This window comes from Elephas maximus, chromosome 3 (assembly GCF_024166365.1).
Source record: "Elephas maximus indicus isolate mEleMax1 chromosome 3, mEleMax1 primary haplotype, whole genome shotgun sequence".
Taxonomy (NCBI): Eukaryota; Metazoa; Chordata; class Mammalia; order Proboscidea; family Elephantidae; genus Elephas; species Elephas maximus.
This window is the reverse complement of record NC_064821.1, coordinates 141,352,811-141,374,482: the sequence shown is the minus strand read 5'-3', so window position 1 is coordinate 141,374,482 and position 21,672 is coordinate 141,352,811. Positions and strand designations below refer to the sequence as shown.

General features: G+C 39.2%; 1 protein-coding gene across 1 annotated transcript in view; it reads right to left on the bottom strand.

Annotated features, from left to right (window-relative positions):
* Nucleotides 1–21,672, bottom strand: part of PLPPR5 (phospholipid phosphatase related 5) — a 156,729-nt gene that overhangs the window by 75,833 nt on the left and 59,224 nt on the right. Inside the window, exons 2-3 of the mRNA XM_049875761.1 lie at nucleotides 12,210–12,342; nucleotides 8,209–8,459 (exon numbers count right to left, since the gene is read on the bottom strand). Coding sequence (XP_049731718.1) covers nucleotides 8,209–8,459; nucleotides 12,210–12,342 — 384 coding nt within the window. The remainder of the gene's footprint in view (nucleotides 1–8,208; nucleotides 8,460–12,209; nucleotides 12,343–21,672) is intronic.

Sequence of the window (21,672 nt, the reverse complement as noted above, 5' to 3'; positions counted from 1 at the left end):
TGACATTGAAATGTCATTTTTTGGTTCTGTATTGCTTATTAATTTAAATCATGAAGGTTGGTTTACAAGTTTGTCTGATTTATTTACTCTTGCTAATCCTTAAATCCACAACTCCCCAAATATTTCTCCCTCCCCCCACTTTGAGGACCTCCTCATTCTTTTGGTACGGTGGTTAAGAGCTATGATGAACTACGACCAAAAGGTAAGTAGTTTGAAACCACCAGCCGCTCCCTGAAAACCCTACGGGGCAGTTCTACTCTGTCCTATAGGGTTGCCATGAGTCAGAATTGATTTAACGGCAACAGGTTTGGTGTTTTTTGGTCATTCCATTTTAGTTGTATCTACTGTTTCTTGCCCCTGCCGGTGCTCATGTCCTCCCCCTTACCTGGAATGCCTTTTCTTTTACCATACGTTAATAATAATAGTACCAAACAACAACAACAAACTCATTGCCATTGAGTAGATTCCGACTCATAGCAACCCTATAGGACAGAGTAGAACTGCCCCATTGGGCTTCCAAAGAGTGACCGGTAGATTCGAACTGCTGACCTTTTGGTTAGCAGCCAAGCTCTTAACCACTGCGTGACCAGCGTTCCATATTAATAATAATAGTACTCCATCTAAAACTTAATTATGTCCTACCCTCAAGGCAGGCATCCCCAGGTGGCACAAATGGTTAAATGCCCCACTTGGTTCAAATCCACTCAGAGGTGCCTTAGAAGACAGGCCTGGGGATCTGATTCCAGAAGGTCACAGCCTTGAAAACCCTACGGAGCAGTTCTGTTCTGCACACATGGGGTTGCCATGAGTTGGAATCAATTCCACGGCAACTAACAACAACAACATGCTCAGGACTGGTTCATCCATTGCATAAAGTAGGCACAGTACCTACAGCCCATGATACTTCCAGGGACCCACAAAAATGCATTAATTTCTTTCAAACTCGGAGGGAAAAAAATGAACTTTAAGGTTGAAGAAAATGTTTTAATATACAGTATTTATACATTTCACTTATAGCAGTAGAGTTGTAAAACATAGCTTTCAATATTTTTTTATGGAGGAAGAGCCCATGGATGCCCAAGTGCCTAGGGCCCACAAAAGTCATCATGCAGCTGTGACTACCTTCTGTTTTCTTATAACAGTAAGGCCTGTTTTCCTAATTAGAATGTGTGAGACACTGTCAACAGTTCCGAAGCGGAAGTTTCCTAACACCTAAGAAACCCCAGGCATATTAATGGAGTTCTGTGACATATTCTCAATATTTCAAAAAGCTCATAGAATAGCATATTTACCCATAATAAGCCCACATGCACTAACTAAAATGTCAATGCTCTTTGCTTTTGGCTGGAGCCATATCATATCTGTTAGCAATATTGGTGATCTCATGCTGCACAGTGGGTATGCTAAGTTGTTGAAAACACAGGAAACTTCTGGGATGTGATGGAGAAGCAAACACCATTTTAAAGCTACATGTCAGTCACAGAATACCCAAATATGCCATTTACAGAGGCCAGGTCAAAAACTAGGCTAAGGATACGGAGTATCCACATGTCCTTAATCATTTACTTAAGTGCTTGTTTTCATCCCAGTCATTTTACTAATTGTATGCGTGCAATTTCAAAACAGCATTATTATATTTTTACTATTATGGACTTCTGTTAAATATCTGACCTGAGTTGGGATGAGAAAGTCATAATATACTAGGTAGAAGATTTAAAAATATGGCATTCATGGAGGAGTGTGGAGGCAGGGGGAGAAGGTAAATAATAAGAGGGGTAGTGAAAAATCTTGGAATCTGATGGGTACTTCACAGACATCGTTTGTATCTTCCTCCAACCCTTACCAATAACACTTAACTGAAGGTTGGGAAGAAAAATGTCAATCAACTAACAATGGTGGCCATACCACCAGTAGTCACAGGAATAGTACAGCAGTCCCATCAAGGGTGGAAGTTCAATAAATACTTTTTGAATATTACCTAGTAGACGCTTAATCAAATTTGCTGATTTAAAATGTAGAGCACTGGGACCCAATACATTTTAGGCTTAAATTACTCTTGCTGGAGCGGGGAAGATTTAGAAGAATGGTTTTGTCATGGCAGAACTAGATTTCACCAGTGCAGTGAAGACAACTATATGAAGGCAGCCCCGAGCTTTTCTTTTGACCCACTCTCACTTTTTCTTTTTTACACACGTTCCCCAAAACACAATTCCTGACCAGCTTCATAAAATCAACTGCTACAACTAAACTGGAATGCATTCCCCAAACTATAACCCCAGAAAGAGGTTCTGCTCATGACCTATATAAAACCAAAAACCAAACCCATTGCAATCGAGTCCATTCCGACTCATAGTGACCCTACAGAACAGAGTAGAACTGCCCCATAGAGTTTCCAAGGGGTGCCTGGTGGATTTCAACTCCCAACCTTTGGTTAACAGCTGTAGCACTTGACTATGCCACCAGGGTTTCCATGACCTACAAAGAATTAGGTAAAAAGTTGCTAAATGGGGGAGAAGCAAACAGACATCAGTAGATTGTGTTCATTTAACCCTTGTCTCAGCAGCCTGTGAGCAATGGATACTGCACATGGGATGGTCTAAGAGTTGTGTGGGAAGTGAGAATAGGATGATGTAAATCAATGGGCACCAAAGAGGGGGAGGTAAAAGGAAAATGCTATTTTAGAGCTTTCCACTAATATTCTGGGAAAAGACTGTGGTAAATGAATTCCTTAATGTCCCCAAATTTCTCCTCTCCCAGGATATTCCCTTCTTGACATCTGACTCTGATGTCTCTTCCATCTATAGGTGGAGTTTATTCTTCTACCCCCATCAATCCGGGCTGGCCTAGTGACTTGCTTGGGCCAAAAGAATACTGGAAGAGTGACACTAAACAAGTTTAGGAGCCTGTTACAGATTGAACCGTGTCCACCAAAAATATGTGTATCAATTTGGCTATGATTCCCAGTATTGTATGATTGTCCACCATTTTGCCATCTGATGTGATTTTTCTATGTGTTGTAAATCGTATCTCTGTGATATTAATGAGGTGGGATTAGTGGCAGTTATGTTAATGAGGTAGGACTCAACCTACAAGATTAGATTGTGTTTTAAGTCAATCTCTTTTGAGATATAAAACAGAGAAGCGAGCAGAGAGATAGGGGAACCCCATACACCAAGCAAACAGTGCCGGGAGCAAAGCATGCCCTTTGGACCTGGGTTTCCTGCAATGAAGAAGCTCCTAGACTAAGGGAAGACTGACAAGGACTTCCTCCAGAGCTGACAGGGAGAGAAAGGCTTCCCCTGGAGCTGACACCCTGAATTCTGACTTGACTGACAGCAAATACATTTCTGTTTGTTAAAGCCATCCACTTGTGGTGTTTCTGTTATAGCAGTACTAGATGACTAAGACAGAGCCTAACCAAAGAAACCAGACCTGTTGCCATAGAGTCGATTCTGACTCATAGCGTCCATATAGGAGAGAGTAGAACTGCCCCATAGGATTTCCAGGAGCATCTGGTGGATTCAAACTGCTGACCTTTTGGTTAACAGCCAAGCTCTTAACCACTGTGTCACCAGGGCTCCTTTAGAAGCCCTTTAGAAGCCTACTAGGCCTAAATAAGCCTTGCAGCTTGGGCTTTTGCTATCTTAGAGTACTAGCCTGAAACAGTAATCAGAGAAGACCTGTGACAAAGACCTGGTAGAGTGAGAGAGGCCCAGCTATCTGAGCTGTTCCAAATGATCCTGGCCCCCAGCTGAATGGTAGCACAAGAGTGAGGCAAGGCTTGACTAGCAGGAAAACCACAAGTCAACCCACAGAATCCTAGGAATAAAATATTGTTACTATTTTGAGCTTTAGGTGGTTTACTATACAGCAATAAATAATGGAAACACAGGCTAGCAAATGTAACTCACCCTTTCTTTCTTTTTTTTTTTTTTTTCATATTTTCAGGAAATCTGAGGTCAGAGTTGGAAGTGGTATAAAGAGATGATTTTATGTCTTCCTAGTTCAAGAGTTTATGAAGTTAAGTGGAAAGTCATCAATCACGATTTCTCATTCTAAACTTTGAAGTTCATTTAGTTTTAACTGGAAAATACTTCACCTAGTTTATATGAAAAGAAATACAACAAAGCTAAATTTAGATATTATTCTAATGTAACTTAACACTGAACTATAAATTTGATGGTTTGAGGGTTAAATAACCTTCAGAATTTTTTTCTGGGAAACGAACAGCATTTGCAAAAATAGGCATAGGGATTTTTTTTCCCTGAAAGGTTCTCAGTAAAGTAAGGGAGAACTGTGTGATCAAATTATTCCCAAAGCTTTAATTAAAATGAGATGTTAAGGGAGTGTTTAAGTTCCTTGATTTCATTTACTAATCCACAAAGAGAAGTAGGAGGAAAGTATGCCTCAATTCTTATTCACATCCCTCATAACAGGGTTCATGTATTTTTATTTATGTGTTTTCATATGTTTATAACCCCTACAGCAAAAAAAAAAAAAAAAAATACACACACACACACAAATCCATTGCCACTGAGTCAATTCCAACTCATAGTGACCCTATAGGACAGAGTAGAACCCCATAGGTTTTCCAAGGTTAGCAGTTGAGCACTTAACCACTGAGCCACCAGGGTGTTCTCACCATATATATGTATGTATGTATAAGCCATAAACAGCCATAAATCCATTTCCACAGAGAATATTGACTGTATGGCTGTTTTCCCCTATTTACCTACTCATCAAAGTTCTGCAGGCATTTCATGTGACTGCTTTAGTCTGAAAAACCCCAACGTTTCAAATATAAAGTTTTCCCAAGGTGTCTCTAGTGAAGCTGGGGAGAAATATATTTGTATGTAGGTTCAAATATAACGGCAAAACTTAACTGTAAAGCCTACAGTTCCAGCAGGAGTTATATTCAGAGTTGCCATAGCAGCCACCCACAGTCACACACACAAAGGGGTGGTGGGGAAAAAGAGAAAAAGCAGTTACCAGAGAAAAGAATCTATTGTTAACAAGACAGAGGTACTCATCAACGTAATTACAAGCAGGAATCCTGACTGTTGGTCAGAACCACTGTTTAATGATAGATTTCTGAGAGTTAGAGTGTTTTTTAAATGTTTTTCCTCTAAAGGAGTCTACCATCTGCACCCTTGGCTTTAACCTTTATTTAAAAAAAAAAAAAAATTTTTTTTTTTTTTTTTTAGGATGTTGATATTACATGGCGGGGGAGGGAATCCAGCTCACCATCAGGGCTAATATGATGTCATATTTTCTCTCTTTGGAACATAAGGAATCATTGTAGTCAATAACATTTCTGGTTCTACGGGTCTGAGCAAGTTACTTCACTGCCTAAGAGTCCTCACCTGTAAAATGGGTACAACATTAGTTGGTACCTACTTCAAAGAGTTATTATGAGGATTAAATTAATACAATTATTAGATTACCCATAACAAATAAATCTGAATAATGAATAAGAATTGGTTATTAAGTAGAATTAAATAAATTATAAAACCGAAGAACTTACTTCCTGATGCATAGTAAACGCTCAGTATAATAGTAGTAGCAATAGTAGTAATACGGTGACACCTGGCAGAGCCAGAACTTGATGGGGCTGCCTTGTTTTTCCAAGTTTTCTGCCTTTGACAGGGTGCAGTCTTACCACTTTTCTATCCCCCATTTTAGTGGAAAAAATTTGAGTTTTCCTTCTCTGACAGGTTTCTGCCTTACACAGGTTCTGGCATTTGCGGGGTTTACTGTAGTAGCATCTCTAAGTCTTTAGTACAGAGTAGGAGTCCCTGGGTGGTGCAAATAGTTAATGTGCTTGGCTGGTAACTGGAGAGTTGGCGGGCCAAGTCCACCCAGAAGAACCTCAGAAGAAAGTCCTAGAAATCTACTTCTGAAAAATCAGCCATTGAAAACCCTATGGAGCACAGTTCCACTCTGACACACATGGGTTTGTCCTGGGTCAGAGTTGGCTCAATGACAATTGGTTAGAACAATATGGCTTATTATTCAGAAGCCACTGATACAAATGTTTTCAGGTGGCTAACAGACTAGGTGTACGTCAGAGGTGTTAAGATTCTTCCACTGCATAAAAGGAAGTGCCCTCCTCTGTAACAATGCCTTTGAAAACACTACTTGGGCAGAATAAAAAGGCCATTTACTGCGATCACCAAACCCTGGTTATACAGAAAAAGCTATCATCTATTCATGCTAAGTATTCATGTAACAAGCCTTTGAGGCAGAAAGTAATCTGGGATTTGTCTCAGGTCATTGGCTTGATCAGGTATGTATATGCAGATATATTTCCATGTATATCCAGATACAAATATAAACATCAGACTTAGATGTGATGACAATCAATGGTTAAGTGTTTTGAGACTTCTGATTCACTCAAGTTTTAAATCTTCATTTTAAGGCTGAGTGCTTCATAGTCTGGTAGACGTGAAACATGTAATCTAGCAACTTAGTGGATAGGAAAAATTCATGGCCAGATATGCCTGGGTTAGCAGATTTCCTAGCACGCATAGGGGTACCTTAGAAAATGAAGAAGAAAGCAAACTGAGCTAAAGAAATCAAGGGAAATTAGAGGAACGGAGTTGGGGAGCACAGTAAGAAGGTTAGGAGGGAGCTGTGACAGACAAATTTTACAAAATTTCAAAAACAGTGGAAGAGAAAATGATTGGGAAGGCATTTGATCCTTAACTCTGTAAACATTTTCCTGATGAAATTTTTAGAAGTCCAGACAATAAGGAATAGTGTTACTTAGCTTAGAAACTTTACAAAAGTTAAAGAGCATGCCCTTTGGTCCTCTAAAATTATTCTGCCATTGTAACTGTTATATAAAATGGTATATTTGCCACCTAAACTCCCTTTCTCTTTTAGTAATCTTTATTTCCAATCTCAAGCAGAGGTGTCACAGGACACTGCTATATTTTTTTGTTGCTTTTAGTGACAACCTGATATTATTGCACTGGAAACATTTCAAATAGTTCTTTGGGGGCAAAGAAAATCCTAAATTTTTCAAAGTATTAGAAATGATCAAATTTGGTTTCAAATTGATCCTAAATTTTTACAAATCCCTTGCCAATTAGCTGAAATCAGAACAAAGTAGCTATTGGCACCTCTGGAATAGAGAATCTAAAAAGCCATTTAAAGTCTCTGTACTTTTTATTGGAGTTTACAGATAAGCCTGCAGGGCATACTTCTGGAATCCAACTCTATAGTTGCAAGGCAAGATCCTGGGATTGGAGAAAAAGGCTGATAACAAATGCTGGGGTCCAGAGCTGCCTGCCAAGTCTGCCTTTCTCTCTCTCACGTAGGTAATACGTCAGCTGTGACCACTCCACCTCATGTGGGGTGCACTTGGGGCCTGGCTCTTACCATTAAAATTATGACAAATACTTAGGAATATAGAAAAAATATAATTTAGAAGGCTGTTTTGGATAATTCTTTGAGAATGGAATTAAATTATATTTCTAAATTACATTTTTCCTTATATTTTTGGGAGATACCGGGTAGTGCTCAACTACTAAAGAAAAGATCGACAGGTCAAACCCATCCAGAGACGCCTCCAAGGAAAGGCCTGGTGTTCTGCTCTTTGGAAACCCAATGGAGTACAGTCCTACTCTATAGCACATGGGGTCGTCATGAGTGGGAACTGATTCCATGACAACTGGTTTGGTTTTACTGGCTGAGGAATTATGATGATGTAGTTACCGATAATAAAAGAGCCTTCTAGAAAAAGACTGGCCCCTGTTCCACCCCCATCAGGGCATATTAGAGCTTACAGCTTGAGTAGGCCACTAAGAGAAAAAAAAACCCGTTGCTGCTGAGTTGATTCTGATTCATAGAGATCCTACAGGACAGATTAGAACTGGGTAATTCTCTTAATTGCGCTGTTACAAGTTCATGGGGAATGCCACAGGACAAATTTGTTTCCATTTAATCCTCTTTAATATAAAGACAAACACAGTCTCAAATAGAAATGCTAATGGTATCTTTTCTAATACAACCAGCTACCCACACATAATCCCATGAGAGTCAACTGCCTTAATTCACAGTACAGTTATTAAAAATAAATTAAATGGCCTACAGAAGGCTGTTCATGTACTATAAGTGACTGTCATTACAGTAGGAAAAAAATCATTTCCACATTTGAAGAAATTAAAAAATACAGAACAAGATAATTTTATAATCCTTACTTACTGCCAGATACATAGCTGCATAGACACTGAGAGCTGCTTCTTTGGATGGAAATGTTTTCCTTGCTCTCATGATGAGATCTGGGTTACCAGTACAGGCCTCTTCACCACTGATGAACTGTGTATACTGCTGACATCCAAGCGCTGTATAGTTGGGCTTACACAGGGCAAGAAAATGTGGAGCCAGATTTCCTGTAACTACTTGTCCAGCATTTACAAAGATATCTGTAGCAAATAGTCCAAACGTATAAATTCCTGAGGAAGAAAACAAATAATTTTAACTCTTCGTTTTTTGTATTTCTGTTTACAGTAAACCAACATGGAAATATTTTAGAAATGACAAAAATATTCCCTACATACATACATGCATACGTATGGTGGCTTCTATTTCACTCCTTCCCAGCTCCGTCCTTAGCTTTCAGGAGTTGTGGGAGTGCTAAATTATTCAACATATTGAGCTGTCTACCACTGGCTACATTTTTATGCATGGCAGGTTTATAACAATATAAAAGAAGAAAATATATTCTAATACTATGTTTGAGAAATACACTTGAAACATGGAAACATGTTTCCCAAGAAGGAAAGTTCTAATAACGTTCTACTAATGTTAGCAGTCTTTATTTTTTCCCTATTTTTGAAAATATTTTTAATCTAATTAACATAAAGCAAAGCAGTTGTCCCCTTTTCATTTGTGCCTCTTAAGCCCACCCAGACAGATTTTAACTCTGCAGGAGGTGCTAATTAGCTGTAAAATCCAATACTATCAGTTTTCATGTAAATATGGAAAATCTGAGGTAAAGCAGAATGTTTCAGATCACTCACTCCCTACTTTGCCTTCAGAAACATATTTCTAAAAGCTTCGGAAACCAAAAAAAAAAAACCAATTGCCATTGAGTTGATTCAGACTCATAGTGACCCTATAGGACAGAGTAGAGTGCCCCATAGATTTTCCAAGGAGCACCTGGTGGATTCAAACTGCTGACCTTTTGGTTAGCAGCCATAGCACTTAACCACGATGCCACCAGGGTTTCCATAATAGCTAGTAATTTAGTCCCACCTTATCGTTTTTAAGGATTGGCCACCTTCACATAATTTATTAAATTTAGAGCAATTCTGAAAACAATAAGGCAATCAAAATGATAAAATTTCAATTATTTTACAGTATTAAAACATATTTGGTTTGGTTATCTTACCCAGTGCCGTCGAAATTTAGAACATTTTTTTTCTCCTTTGTAAAGAACTTGCCAATTTATTTGAATATGGAGAACATTTTCTAAATTTAATATGTTATTACTGTCAAAATTATTTTCCTACTTAGGCAAAATGAAATTTTTTGGCATCATTTTCAATTAAACTTACAGATATAACCTTCAAGGATATAGTACCAATGTAAAGAAATTCATTTTCTTATCATTTTGTGAAATGAAAGTCCATCAGGACCCTTTAAAACTAAACCAAAATGATACTTCCCAAAATAGGTAGTTTAATAAAATATTACCTAATTCTAATAATGAGATATTTTTCTTCTTAGCCAGATGTTTCTGGTTAGTGTGCTTGCTAAGCCTTTAGATCATTACTGACTGTTGTATAGGAAATCATGGGGAAATTCGTGAAGGACGGGATAGTTTTCCAGTATTAGATGCATGGCCATTCTTTTAATTTTCAGAATATTATGTGAGATTTTAAAAGGTTCATGCACGCAAACCTGCACACAGGAAAACTCTATGCTAACCAAATGGCTATGAAAGAGACATTAGTTCTACCTTTATCTAAAAATTTTAAAAGGAAACAATAAAAAGCCCTTTCTTTATCAGCATTCCGTGAGTCATACAAGTAAATGTTATCAAAAGCAGAAATTTGGGAGAGTCAGAGAAATAGAAGCAGTGAGCTCATTAAAATGTCAATGTATGCAACCTCTCTTTCCAAAATGTCATGGTCAAACGTGGGAACCTAAATTACAAGTCTTCATTTTCACTCCTTTGAAATCTAGGCTAAGATGTACTCATTTCATTTAACTAAGCTGTTCCTTTTTTCTAGTGTAATAGGTTTTCCTGTTTAAAATAGAGTGAAATATCTGATAAGAATACTGAAATATCTCTTGATACACGTAAAGGTCCCAAATGTGCTTTAGAATTAAAATGTCAGCGCATCAGGCCCAAGGCCAATATTTTAGTTGACTACAAAGATAATAAATTAAAGTGAGATCCCAGGAGTGTATTCACTCTGCTGACCTCAAGAATAAAGTCACTATAAAAAGCGATGCTCTATTATGCTGTAATGTTTTGCTTACAAGCTTCCATTTTAACAAACTAGAAACACCCAAGTCACGATTAAAAAAAGGGTTGTTGTTTTGTGCGTGCCATCGAGTCAATTTCAACTCTTTTTTTTTTTTTTTTTAGTGACCCCGTAGGACAGAGAACTGCCCCACAGGGTTTCCAAGGAGTGGCTGGAGGATTGGAAATGCCGACCTTTTGGTTAGCAGCCAAGCTCTTAACCACTGTGCCACCAGGGCTCCCCCCTCAAAAAAAAAGGTATAAGAAACAAATCAAGCACTCCCTAATGTTTTACAAAATCATATAAGAAACGTGTAGCAACTTAAAAGCACACTTGGTTTTGTACCATACATATGCAAATGCAGAGAAATATTTTAAATAAAAAAGGCACAATATAATCTGTTTAACAGAATTTAGGAAAGCTTCAAATCAATAAAATATTATTATTTCTTATATTATATTATTGTTTATTTTATAAGTAAATAACTTTAATGCAAAGAGAAGGAGCCCTGGCAGTACAGTGGTTAAGTGCCTGGCTGCTAAACAAAAGGTTGGTGGTTCGAACCCACCAGCCACTTCATGGGAGAATGATGTGGCATTCTGCTTCTGTAAAGATCACAGCTTTGGAAACCCTATGGGGCAGTTCTCCTCTGGCTTATAGGGCTGCTATGAGTCGGAATCAACTCGAGGACAACGGGTTAGTGCAAAGAGAAATGAGTCAAAGACACAGTATTGGTACATGTGAAAAATGAATTTTTTAAGGTTTCACCTAAAAGTTATCCTTTCAAACAGGACAGATGAGGGCTTTGGAGATGTATAACTTGATGGTCTTATCTTTGGATAAGAAAACCTTTATGCTTCAGAGAGATCTAAAGATATGATGACATTTAGTCAGTCTTCAATGGGTTTATATATTGATTAGGTGATGTATGCATAATATCCTCATGGTCTTCATCTGGATTCTATTAATACGAGAAACATAGTGAAGGCTCACAATACTCTTCATGTGTTTCTTAGATACTGATGAGAATTCATCTCAAATATTATTTATAATGTAAAAATATACTCATTTGTATCTGATAAATTCAGGAAACACAAATTCATGTTAAATTTATTGCATCAGTTTAAAAAAAACTGTCTTACTCAAGTTTCTATTGAATTGAGATGATTTTCAATAATTCAGTAATGTTCAATATTTATTAGTGCTGAAATATGAGTTTGAAAGTTAAATTATCAGTGACTCTTTTCCTCTAGTAAAATCACCCACACTTTTTTTTGTCTACATAAAAAATAGTCCAGAAGCAGTGCATGGAGTACTATATTTGGTTATTAGTGATACATTTCTTCTACTTGCCAAGACATTTTTCTTGCACTTCATGATGTTCAATATCCTACCTGGAATATCATTTTCCCCCAAAACACTGCTTCTGAAATTTCATAAACAGAGTAAGTACCTTCTTTTAATTAGGGTAATTGTTAGTTTTTAAAAGAATATTAAATATCCAAATGTGGTATTCTTTCTTCCTTAAAATAATGTGGAAATGACATCCTTAAGTGGGGTCTTACAACGTCAAAGAGGAAGTAGTACATAATACTTATTTTTCAAACCAAATTGACACATTTCAAAGGAAAGGAAATCTAATATTTGCATACATTAAAATGCTGGTACAATACCGGTTAGCTTATACATAAACATTTTTCCAACAATAAAAACAATTTAATGAATACATACCAAGAAATCGGACCGTTCGACGCACCAGTGGGTTTATATAGCAACAGTCTCCAGTTAAAATAGTTTTTTCCTGGTTTTCAAAATCTCTTGTGGCTAGTTGTAGGCAAAACACAGCAGTTTCTCCAACTATTATCTTGCAAGAAAATATAAGGTTAAAGAATATTAGAATTTAACCAGGATAAATATAGACTATTTTTATTTTTAAAAAATAAGGTCCTTTGAATGGCAACTATCTCAGCATAAAGCCAAGATATATTTACTTAATCAGACCTTCTTATTATAACCTTGTTCCTATGTATATAACCCATATTTCTGTCAATTTAAAGGCTATTGATAAATTATGAATAAAATAGGTTATAACATTTTTGCTTTCTAGAAGTTTCCACTGAAAAATAAAATCTACAAAAAGAGCTCTGATTGCTTTAAGGAAGCATTCACTTATTTTTGATATGTAATTGAATCCCATGTTTTATTTTTGAAGTGACTGTGTTTCAATTTTATCCTGCCATAGAAATCAAAACAGATTCTCTGTAAATATTTTTAGAAGGATCTAGCATAGAGGTACTAATTTTAAATTATATTAATACTTTTATAATAAGAAAAAATTCAATTCATGAGTGTTTGCCCTTGAGATTATCTCTGCCAATATCTCATTATTCCATTTGGAGGCATTATTAAGAATTGCAATCATTAATACATTCTTTATGCTTTAATAAGCATATGTCATTTTCTCTTCATAAAAAGTATATGAAATGGGGATTATTATCATAGTCGTTTTAGAAGTGAAGAAACCAAAACTTGGAACCCAACTGATTTTTTCCAGGCCATTTATGGAGCCAGTAAGGAAAAGAACTAGGGGCTGGTAATGATTCTTTGCTCTACTATGCTGACCTATTAAGGGACCTGACTACCTTCCATCATTGGTGTATGTACCAATTGAAATGGTTTCCATGTTTGCAAAATTACCAAGCAAGGTATTATTATTCGGTTTCACAGATGAGAAAATGGAAGCATACTGAGGTGTCTTGGTTGTCTAGTGCTGCTATAACAGAAATACCACAGGTGAATGGCTTTAACAAACAGAAATTTATTCTCTCACAGTCTCAAATTCATGCCATCAGCTCCAGGGGAAGCCTTTCTCTCTGTGTTGGTTCTGGCAGAAGGTTCTTTTCATCAATCTTCCCCTGGTCTAGGAGCTTCCTGGCACAGGGACTCTGGGTCCAAAGGACATGCTCCACTCCCAGCTCTTCCTTCTTGGTGGTATGAGGTCCCCCTCCTCTCTGCTTGATTCACTTTTTTCTATCTCAAAAGAGATTGACTCAAGATACAACCTAATCCTGTAGACTGAGTCCTGCCTCATTAACGTAACTGCCTGTAATCCTGCCTCATTAATATCATAGAGGTTAGGATTTACAACATAAAGAATAATCACATCAGATCACAAAATGGTGGACAACCACCCAACACCGGAAATCATGGCCTAGCCAAGCTGACACACATTCTGGGGGAACACAGTTCAATCCATAACGGGAGGTAAATAATTTTCTCCTCATCAGGCCAATCAGAAGCCAAGCAAACATTTCCGACTCAAGCTCAGATCTTATGACTCCATTTAATGCCATGAACAACAGCACTAGAAATAAGATTAAGAGAAAAGAAACTACAGCCAATGGTACATCTCCTAATTCTCATTAACTAAAACAAAATGAAACAAAACAAATCTGCTGCCGTCGAGTTGGCTCATAGCAACCCTATAGTAACCTTAGCGGTGCAGTGGTTTAAGAGCTTGATTGCTAACCAAAAAGCCCCTCCTTGGGAACCTTATGGAGCAGTTCTGTTCTATCCTATCAGGTGGCTATGAGTCAGAATTCTCATTATTTAGTTTTTAATACATCTTGTCAAGGCTAATTAACATGCTGTACAGCAAGTCCCTCACATTTCCAGGGAAATTTTGGGGGTCTCCATGAAAAGTAATATCTGTGATTACAAAATATTCAAAAACCGCCAGTGGAAGGCTGAGAAGGCATTCACAGGAAAGTAGGTGTTTGTTCTACACCTACTCAATGTGAGCAAATAATTATGAGGCATCACTTAATGTTCATCTTTCCTTCTGCCTCCTTTCCCTCCTTTCATGCTATACCTCTTCTTCCAAGTAGGTTAGGGATCAAGGTTAAACCAGATAATGTTTAACCAAAGTATAATAAAGGAGTCTGGTCTTGCCAACCTGGTGAGACTGGATTGAACTAGAGAAGGCTACAGCTTTCAGCCTTCCAAATCCTCCTAAAATTATAACCTTGGCTTTAGTAGAGTAGGTGTGTGATGAATCAGTTCATCCAGCCTAAGAAGGCACAAGGGGTATTTTTCATTGGTATATCAGCTGTCCCCAGGGCCCTAAAAGAAACTAAAAAATTGGTAAGCAGTGTGTTTAACATTGTTTTTTTGTACTTTAGATAAAACTTCACAGAACAAACTAGCTTCTCATTAAACAATTATTACACATATTGTTTCATGACACTGATTAACAACCCCATGACATGTCAACACTCTCCCTTCTCAAACTTTGTTTCCCTATTACCAGCTTTCCTGTCTCCTCCTGCTTCTAGTCCTTACACCTGAACTGGTGTGCCCTTTTAGTTTCATTTTGTTTTATGGGCCTGTCTAATCTTTGGCTGAAGGGTGAACCTCAGGAGCAACTTCATTACTGAGCTAAAAGGGTGTCCGGAGGCCATACTCTTGGGGTTTCTCCAGTCTCTGTTGGCCAGTAAGTCTGGTCTTTTTTGGTAAGTTAGAATTTTGACCTACATTTTTCTCCAGCTCTGTCCAAGACCCGCTATTGTGATCCCTGTCAGAGCAGTCAGTGGTAGTAGCCGGGTACTATCTAGTTGTACTGGACTCAAGTCTGGTGGAGGTCATGGTAGATGCGGTTCATTAATTGTTTGGACTAACCTTTCCCTTGTATCTTTAGTTTTCTTCATTCTCCCTTGCTCCCAAAGGGGTGAGACCAGAGGAGTATCCTAGATGGCTGCTCACAGGCTTTTAAGGCCCCAGATGTTTAACACTTTCTTATCTCCCTTCCTGTCTCTACTCTCCCCTGTTCCTCAAAAGAAATCACCCCCATGATGTTTTCAGTTTCAACTTCTTCCAGGTCTATTAGGCCTTGTTGTTGTTGTTAGGTGCCATTGAGTTGGTTTCAACTCACACAGACCCTATGCACAACAGAACAAAACACTGCCTAGTCCTTCACCATCCTCACAATTGTGGTTATACTTGAGCTCATTGTTGTAGCTACTGCATCAATCCATCTCGTTGAGGATCTTCCTCTCTTTTGCTGACCTTCCACTTTACCAAGCATGATGTCCTTCTCCAGGGACCTATCTCTCCTGATAATATGTCCAAAGAATGTGAGATGTAATGATCTCCCATCCATTACACATTATGAGCAAACAAGTTCCCCACCTGATTCCTGCCCTCTCAGACTTCTCCACAGCAATTGTAACTCAGTCTTCATCCCCCGACTGGTCCTGCCCCATAACATGTTGAGTCTTGCTCAGGCTGTTAACACAGTAAGAACCCTAGAATGTAGTAGATACCCAATGATTCTTGTTGAATGCATAAACGAATCCCATCTTCAGTTCGAATTTAAGGACTGTTATTTTAATAGATCAAAATGTCCTAATCTGACTCTGACTGACCTTTAGCCTGACTTCTAATAACCAACTTATTGTACCTTGTTCTTGTGATAAAGCCTCTGCCTGATACCCTGGTTCCCATAACCTGATCATATATTGTAGAATCATGCGTAGACTCTGATTTGATGACTGTTATAGCTACCAAGTCCCTATCAGACTAAGAACCACCTTGTTCCGGCCACTCTTCCCATGGCTTGGACTGTAGCTTACCTAATGCTGACCTTTTGTTTGCTTGTATCTCAGCACATTTCTTGTTTCTAAATTTCCCGTTTGTGCCAAAACACTGTCTTAATCAATATCTTTCAGTTGCCACTAAAAGGAACCCACACAAACTGGATTAAGCAAAATAGGGAATTTATTCTAGGTTTGGCGGGTCATCCCAGAACCTATGGTCAGGGAGTTCAGAACTAGGTCCAGGAATAGAAAGTCTGCAGTAGTCCAGGCAACAACTCTCATTCTCATCATCTCTCTTTCCCTGGAGTCACACTCTCTCTTCTTGGCTCCTGTGTGAATGCTTGACCCATTCTTGTCTCTCTGCAAGCCAGCTCTACTCTGCTTCCTAGTGTATACAGTTGTTCCAATCATCTATCTCCAGGATCCCTGGGTTCTGAGTAAATACCAGCTCAGTTTAAGGACAGTTCAACTCAGTAGACTTACTGAAGCCAATTCCAAACTCCCAGGTGGTTCATCCTGGGATAGGTGTCTTCCTGGTCCAAATAACCAGGTTAAGGCAGTCCCATGGTGTATGAAATTACCTCTTTAGGTAAAGTGGTCTGTTGTGACCTGATGTCAACTTCAAACTCCCATCTGTTACATCATGCTGGACTTTTCCCACACTAGTTGCTGGCCTACACTAGCATTTTCCATCATATTCTCTGAATACCATGCTGTATTTACCTACTTGGACTTCATCTCACCAAATGTATGTGCCTAGGCCCTAGTGTCTTCTTTTGTCAGTGGGTGTATTTACTTCACATGCTGTAGTTCCCTGTCTCTCTTGAAGACACTATGACATTTATGGAACTCCTCATTTAAACCATAACTTCCCCTCTACCCCAACTTCCTGAGTCAACTCTCAATGTTTACTTCTGTTAGAGAAGTTCCAGTAATCAAAATAAAACAATTCTGATTATGACTAATACTTAAATGCCTTCTGAGTTAAGGGCACAGTGCTAGGCACTGACATTCCATTAATTGGGTAGATACAAACCAATATAATTAATAATGGTACAAGATTGCTGGTATGGCTTGAATTGTACACCTCCCAAAAGGTATGTTGAAGTCTTATCCTAGGAATGTGACTCTGTTTGAAAATAGAGCTTTTCCTTTTTTATGTTAATGAAGTCACACTAGAGTAGATTGAGTTCTAAATCCAATCTCCTCAGAATGGTGTCTTATAAAAAGGGAAAAGAAAAAAAAAAATGGAGAGACACATACACACATCCTGGCTTATAGATGAGTGCTATGTGGGGATACATCTACAAGCCAGGGAATACCAAGAAATGCAGAGGGCTGACAAAAGCTGAAAGACACCAGGAATTATCTTCTCCTAGAGCAGACAGAGCGTAGCCCTGCCAGTGCCCTGAATTCAAATTTCTGGGCTCCAAAACTGTGAGACCATTCCTTTGTGGTATTTTCATTATGGCAGCATTAGAAAATGAAGACAATTGTTCATGCTAAGTTTTATTTAGCTAGTTTGGACAATAATTACCAAAAGAATACTTAGAAAGTTTCGGAAAGGCATGCATCTGTGATAGCCATGATGCATCATTCAGCTCTCCTGCTGAGGAGAGGCTAAGGGACTGATAACCCCAGCTGTCACTCCTCCAGATCCGCTACTGCATCTGTGCTGAGACCATGCTTCCTGCAGGTTCCTCCTAGACAATGACTAAACATGGAACGTACTAAGGCAAGCCTTTCCTCTGAGATGTGAGATACCTTCAACGGGCAAATTTGGCTTAAAGACTCTCCATCAACCTGGTCAAATCTTTCTTGGAACTATGTTTCAATCTTTGGGGCTTCCTGCCAAGTCCTCCTTCCTCCTTCCTTCCCCCTCTCCTTCACAGGGGTCCATGCTTCATCATGGCATTGATTCCCTGTCACACACATATTGATCTTTTACAGGTGCTCCCCTAATAAATCTCTGGTATATCTGACTTCATTCAGTATTTGCATCTACCAGAACCCAAATTAACATAACATCAAGGAATGATAGGATGTGATACTGACTACTCTTAGAGTAAGGGAAGGTATTAGATAAGTGTGGAGGATTTGGAAGCAGTCCCTACCAAGAAAACAGTGTTACTAAACAGAGGCCTAAAGTAGATTGAGTTTACCTTGAAGAAATAGCCTCTCTCCAGTGAATTACAGACTTAAATTCTATGTTCACTAGCATTTTATTTTAGGCTTTTCTGCGAGAATCTCTCCCTGGTGAACTTCATTCCTCTCAAGGCTTTAACAACCTCTGATACTGTAAAGAATCCTAAATACATATCTCTCCCTTGAACTCCAGATGCAGGTCTCCAGTGATCTACAAAACAGCAACATTGCAACTCTCAGATCTGCCTAGTGAAATCCTCAGTCTTCACATCCAAAATGAAATTCATGTCTCCCTACTCCAAATCTCCTGTCCCTCCTGGCATCACCATCTCAGTTAAGCCACTGTCCTCCATTTACAAAAAAGAACAACCAAACCCATTGCCATCTAGTCAATTCCAACTCATAGCAACCCTATCGGACAGAGTAGAGCTGCCCCACAGAGTTTACAAGGAGTGCCTGGTGGATTCAAACTGGCGGCCTTTTTGGTTAGCAGGTGTAGCACTTAACACTATGCCACCAGGGTTTCCGTCCTCCACTTAGACACTCAAATCAAATTCTCACAGCTTTGCACATTGTTCTGACACCTTCATACTCCTCCCTCCATCAATTACTAAATCATGTTGACTTTGTATCTTAATTACATTTCAAATATGTCCCTTTTTTTCCACTATCACCATTTTAAGATCCGATCCCTCATCTCTTCTTTCCTGCACCACGGCATCTTCAAAACTCAACTCTAAGCTCCCATTTTCTATTCTTTTAGAACTGTCCACTGCCAGGTTGATATACTGAAAATATAATTATAATTTTTAACTTGTCCTTATAACATGTGGACAAACAGAAATTGACACAAGAGATCTTTTCCAGCTTCTGCAACTTGTATGCAGCTTCTAGACATGCAATGTTCTAGCCACAGCTAAACATTTTGATTCTCCAACATAACCACGCATTTTTATACGTCCAGTCTTTTATACTTGGTCCATGGCTTACGATAGCTTGGTAGACAGAGCATGTTTCTGAGCTTGGAACATGATTTAAATATTACCTACTCTGTCGCAACTTTATGCCTGTTCCTAGCACAATTCATCCCTCCCTTCTCTGTGTTCCAACAGCACTTTGTACCTTCATTGTGGTACTTTTCACATGGTTTTATAAGTATCAGTATCATCCGTTTCCACCATTCAACTGAAAGCTTCTCTGAGGCAGGAATTGTATAATATCCATCTTTATATTTCCATCATTCATTGTTATATTTCCAGTATTAAAGTCAATGTTGACTGGCAGAAAATGTGAATTGGCATATGAATAAATGAAATCCAGTTCACTCTGCCCATTTTGTAGGTAACGAAACATATCCAGAGAGAGATAATGAAAGTAAACATGCCTGAGTCGCACAATTACTCACACAGCCAGAATCCAAATCCAAATTTCAGAGCTATTTTGACCACAAACTCTGCCTGGGAACTTGAGTAACAAGCTTTTCCTCCAACTTTCCCAGGTGAATCCAGGTCAGCCCCCTGTTCCTCACTTGCACTTCCTAATGCTCATTTTATACTCTGGAGTTCTACTACATCCCCTAGCACATTTGCAGTTTTAAGAGGAAGTTTTGGGGGCACAAAGCACCTCATAAAGGCCTTTACAACTCCTCTAGTCTCCAGACATAAGAGAACTGAGTACAGAAATACTTTCCTTACCCTTTCGACACAAACAGCAGTCTTTCAACACAGACCCAACGAGCTTCATACCACCCTTCCTATCTTCATCTTTATTTTTTTGAGGTTCTCTTTTCACTGAAATTTATTTCTTGAGAAGAGAGAATAACCTTAGTTCTGATGCGGAATTAAGGACCTGGTGTTTTGGTCCTTTTCTCCCAATTACGGAGAAAAGAAATTGTCTTTGATTGAATTGTGTCCCCCCAAAATATCTGTCAACTTGGCTAGGTCATGATTATGTTGTATGATTGTCTACCATTTTATCTTCTGATGTGATTTCCCTATATGTTGTAAATCCTACCACTATGATGTAGTACGATGGGTTATCAGCAATTACACTGATGAGGCCTACGAGATTAGGTAGTGTCTTAAGCCAATCTCTTTTGAGATATAAGAGAGAGAAGTGAGCAGAGAGACATGGGAACTACATACCATCAAGAAAGCAGCGCCGGGAGCAGAGCGCGTCCTTTGGACCTGAGGTTCCTGTGCTAAGGTGCACCCATACCAAGGGAAGACTGATGACAAGGACCTTCCTCCAGAGCTGACAGAGAGAGAAAGCTTTTCCCTGGAGCTGGTGTCCTGAATTTGGACTTCTAGCCTACTGGACTATGAGAGAATAAACTTCTCTTTGTTAAAGCCATCCACTTGTGATATTTCAGTTACAGCAGCACTAGATGACTAAGACAGAAGGGGTTCTTAATCTGGAGTATTTGGCTATCATTTTCATTATCTTCCCCAAACAGCCCATGGGTAGAGCATAACTGGCATGCTTTCCCTCCTAGGAGTGGGAAACACGGGCATAGAGGCCAGAGACTCTAAAATGCTAAAAGCTTTGTCACTTCATAGCTTTTCTTGATAAAGGTTCCTTTTTTCTGTGATCTAACAAATGGAAGCTGTTTCCCAGGAGAGTTGAAGTGATGAACAGTGTTAACCGAAACTGACTGAGAAGGAACAGGGCCCCTCCTCCTGCCTGGCACAGGTACTGGCAGTCTATAGAGAGTGAGAAAGGAGCAGAATCTTGGGAAGGACACATGTGGTCCAGGTAGGGAGCCTCATCCTCTCTTATGGGTCAGCCTTTCATAGTGGGTATTCCTCCCCCATCTCAGTCAAAGCTCTCCATTCATCAGGACATAAAGGAGAAAGGAAAATAACACACTTAGTGCTGGTAAAGAGAGTGTAGGCTGGCACAGCACAAAGCTGTCAACACTCATCTCCTCTCTCTTGCACCTGCCTTCCAGCTCCCCTCATCTGGGCTCACTAACCTCATTCCACCCTTACTCCTCCTCTGCCACAAGAGGCTCAGCCCCTGTCTATTCCCCAGTCCTATAGGAAGCACTCAAGCACCCTCCATGGAAGGCTAGCATCTGTTTATGCTCTCTGTCAATCTGATCTGAAATGTAATGAGATGCCAAGGGCTCAGAAGCTGAATACTTTTAAGAGCCTTGCTGCTTCGCCTACCCAGACAGGGCTGTATCACAACAACTGTGTTCTTCCTTGAGTCACAGGCCCCTCCCCACTGCAACTTGACTGTCTCTCTCCCTGGGGGCAAGAGTTCTGCTCAGCCTGGTGGATGGAGGTCCTGCACCCCACTGACATTCCTCCCAAATCTTGCCTACCATGTTCCCCATCATACCCCGCCTCTTGCTAGATCACTCCAATAAGTTTTATTGAACTGGTTGAACATTATGAAGCTCTTGAACCCTGTCTTGCCTATAAAACTGGACCTACATACTGCCCCTTCCT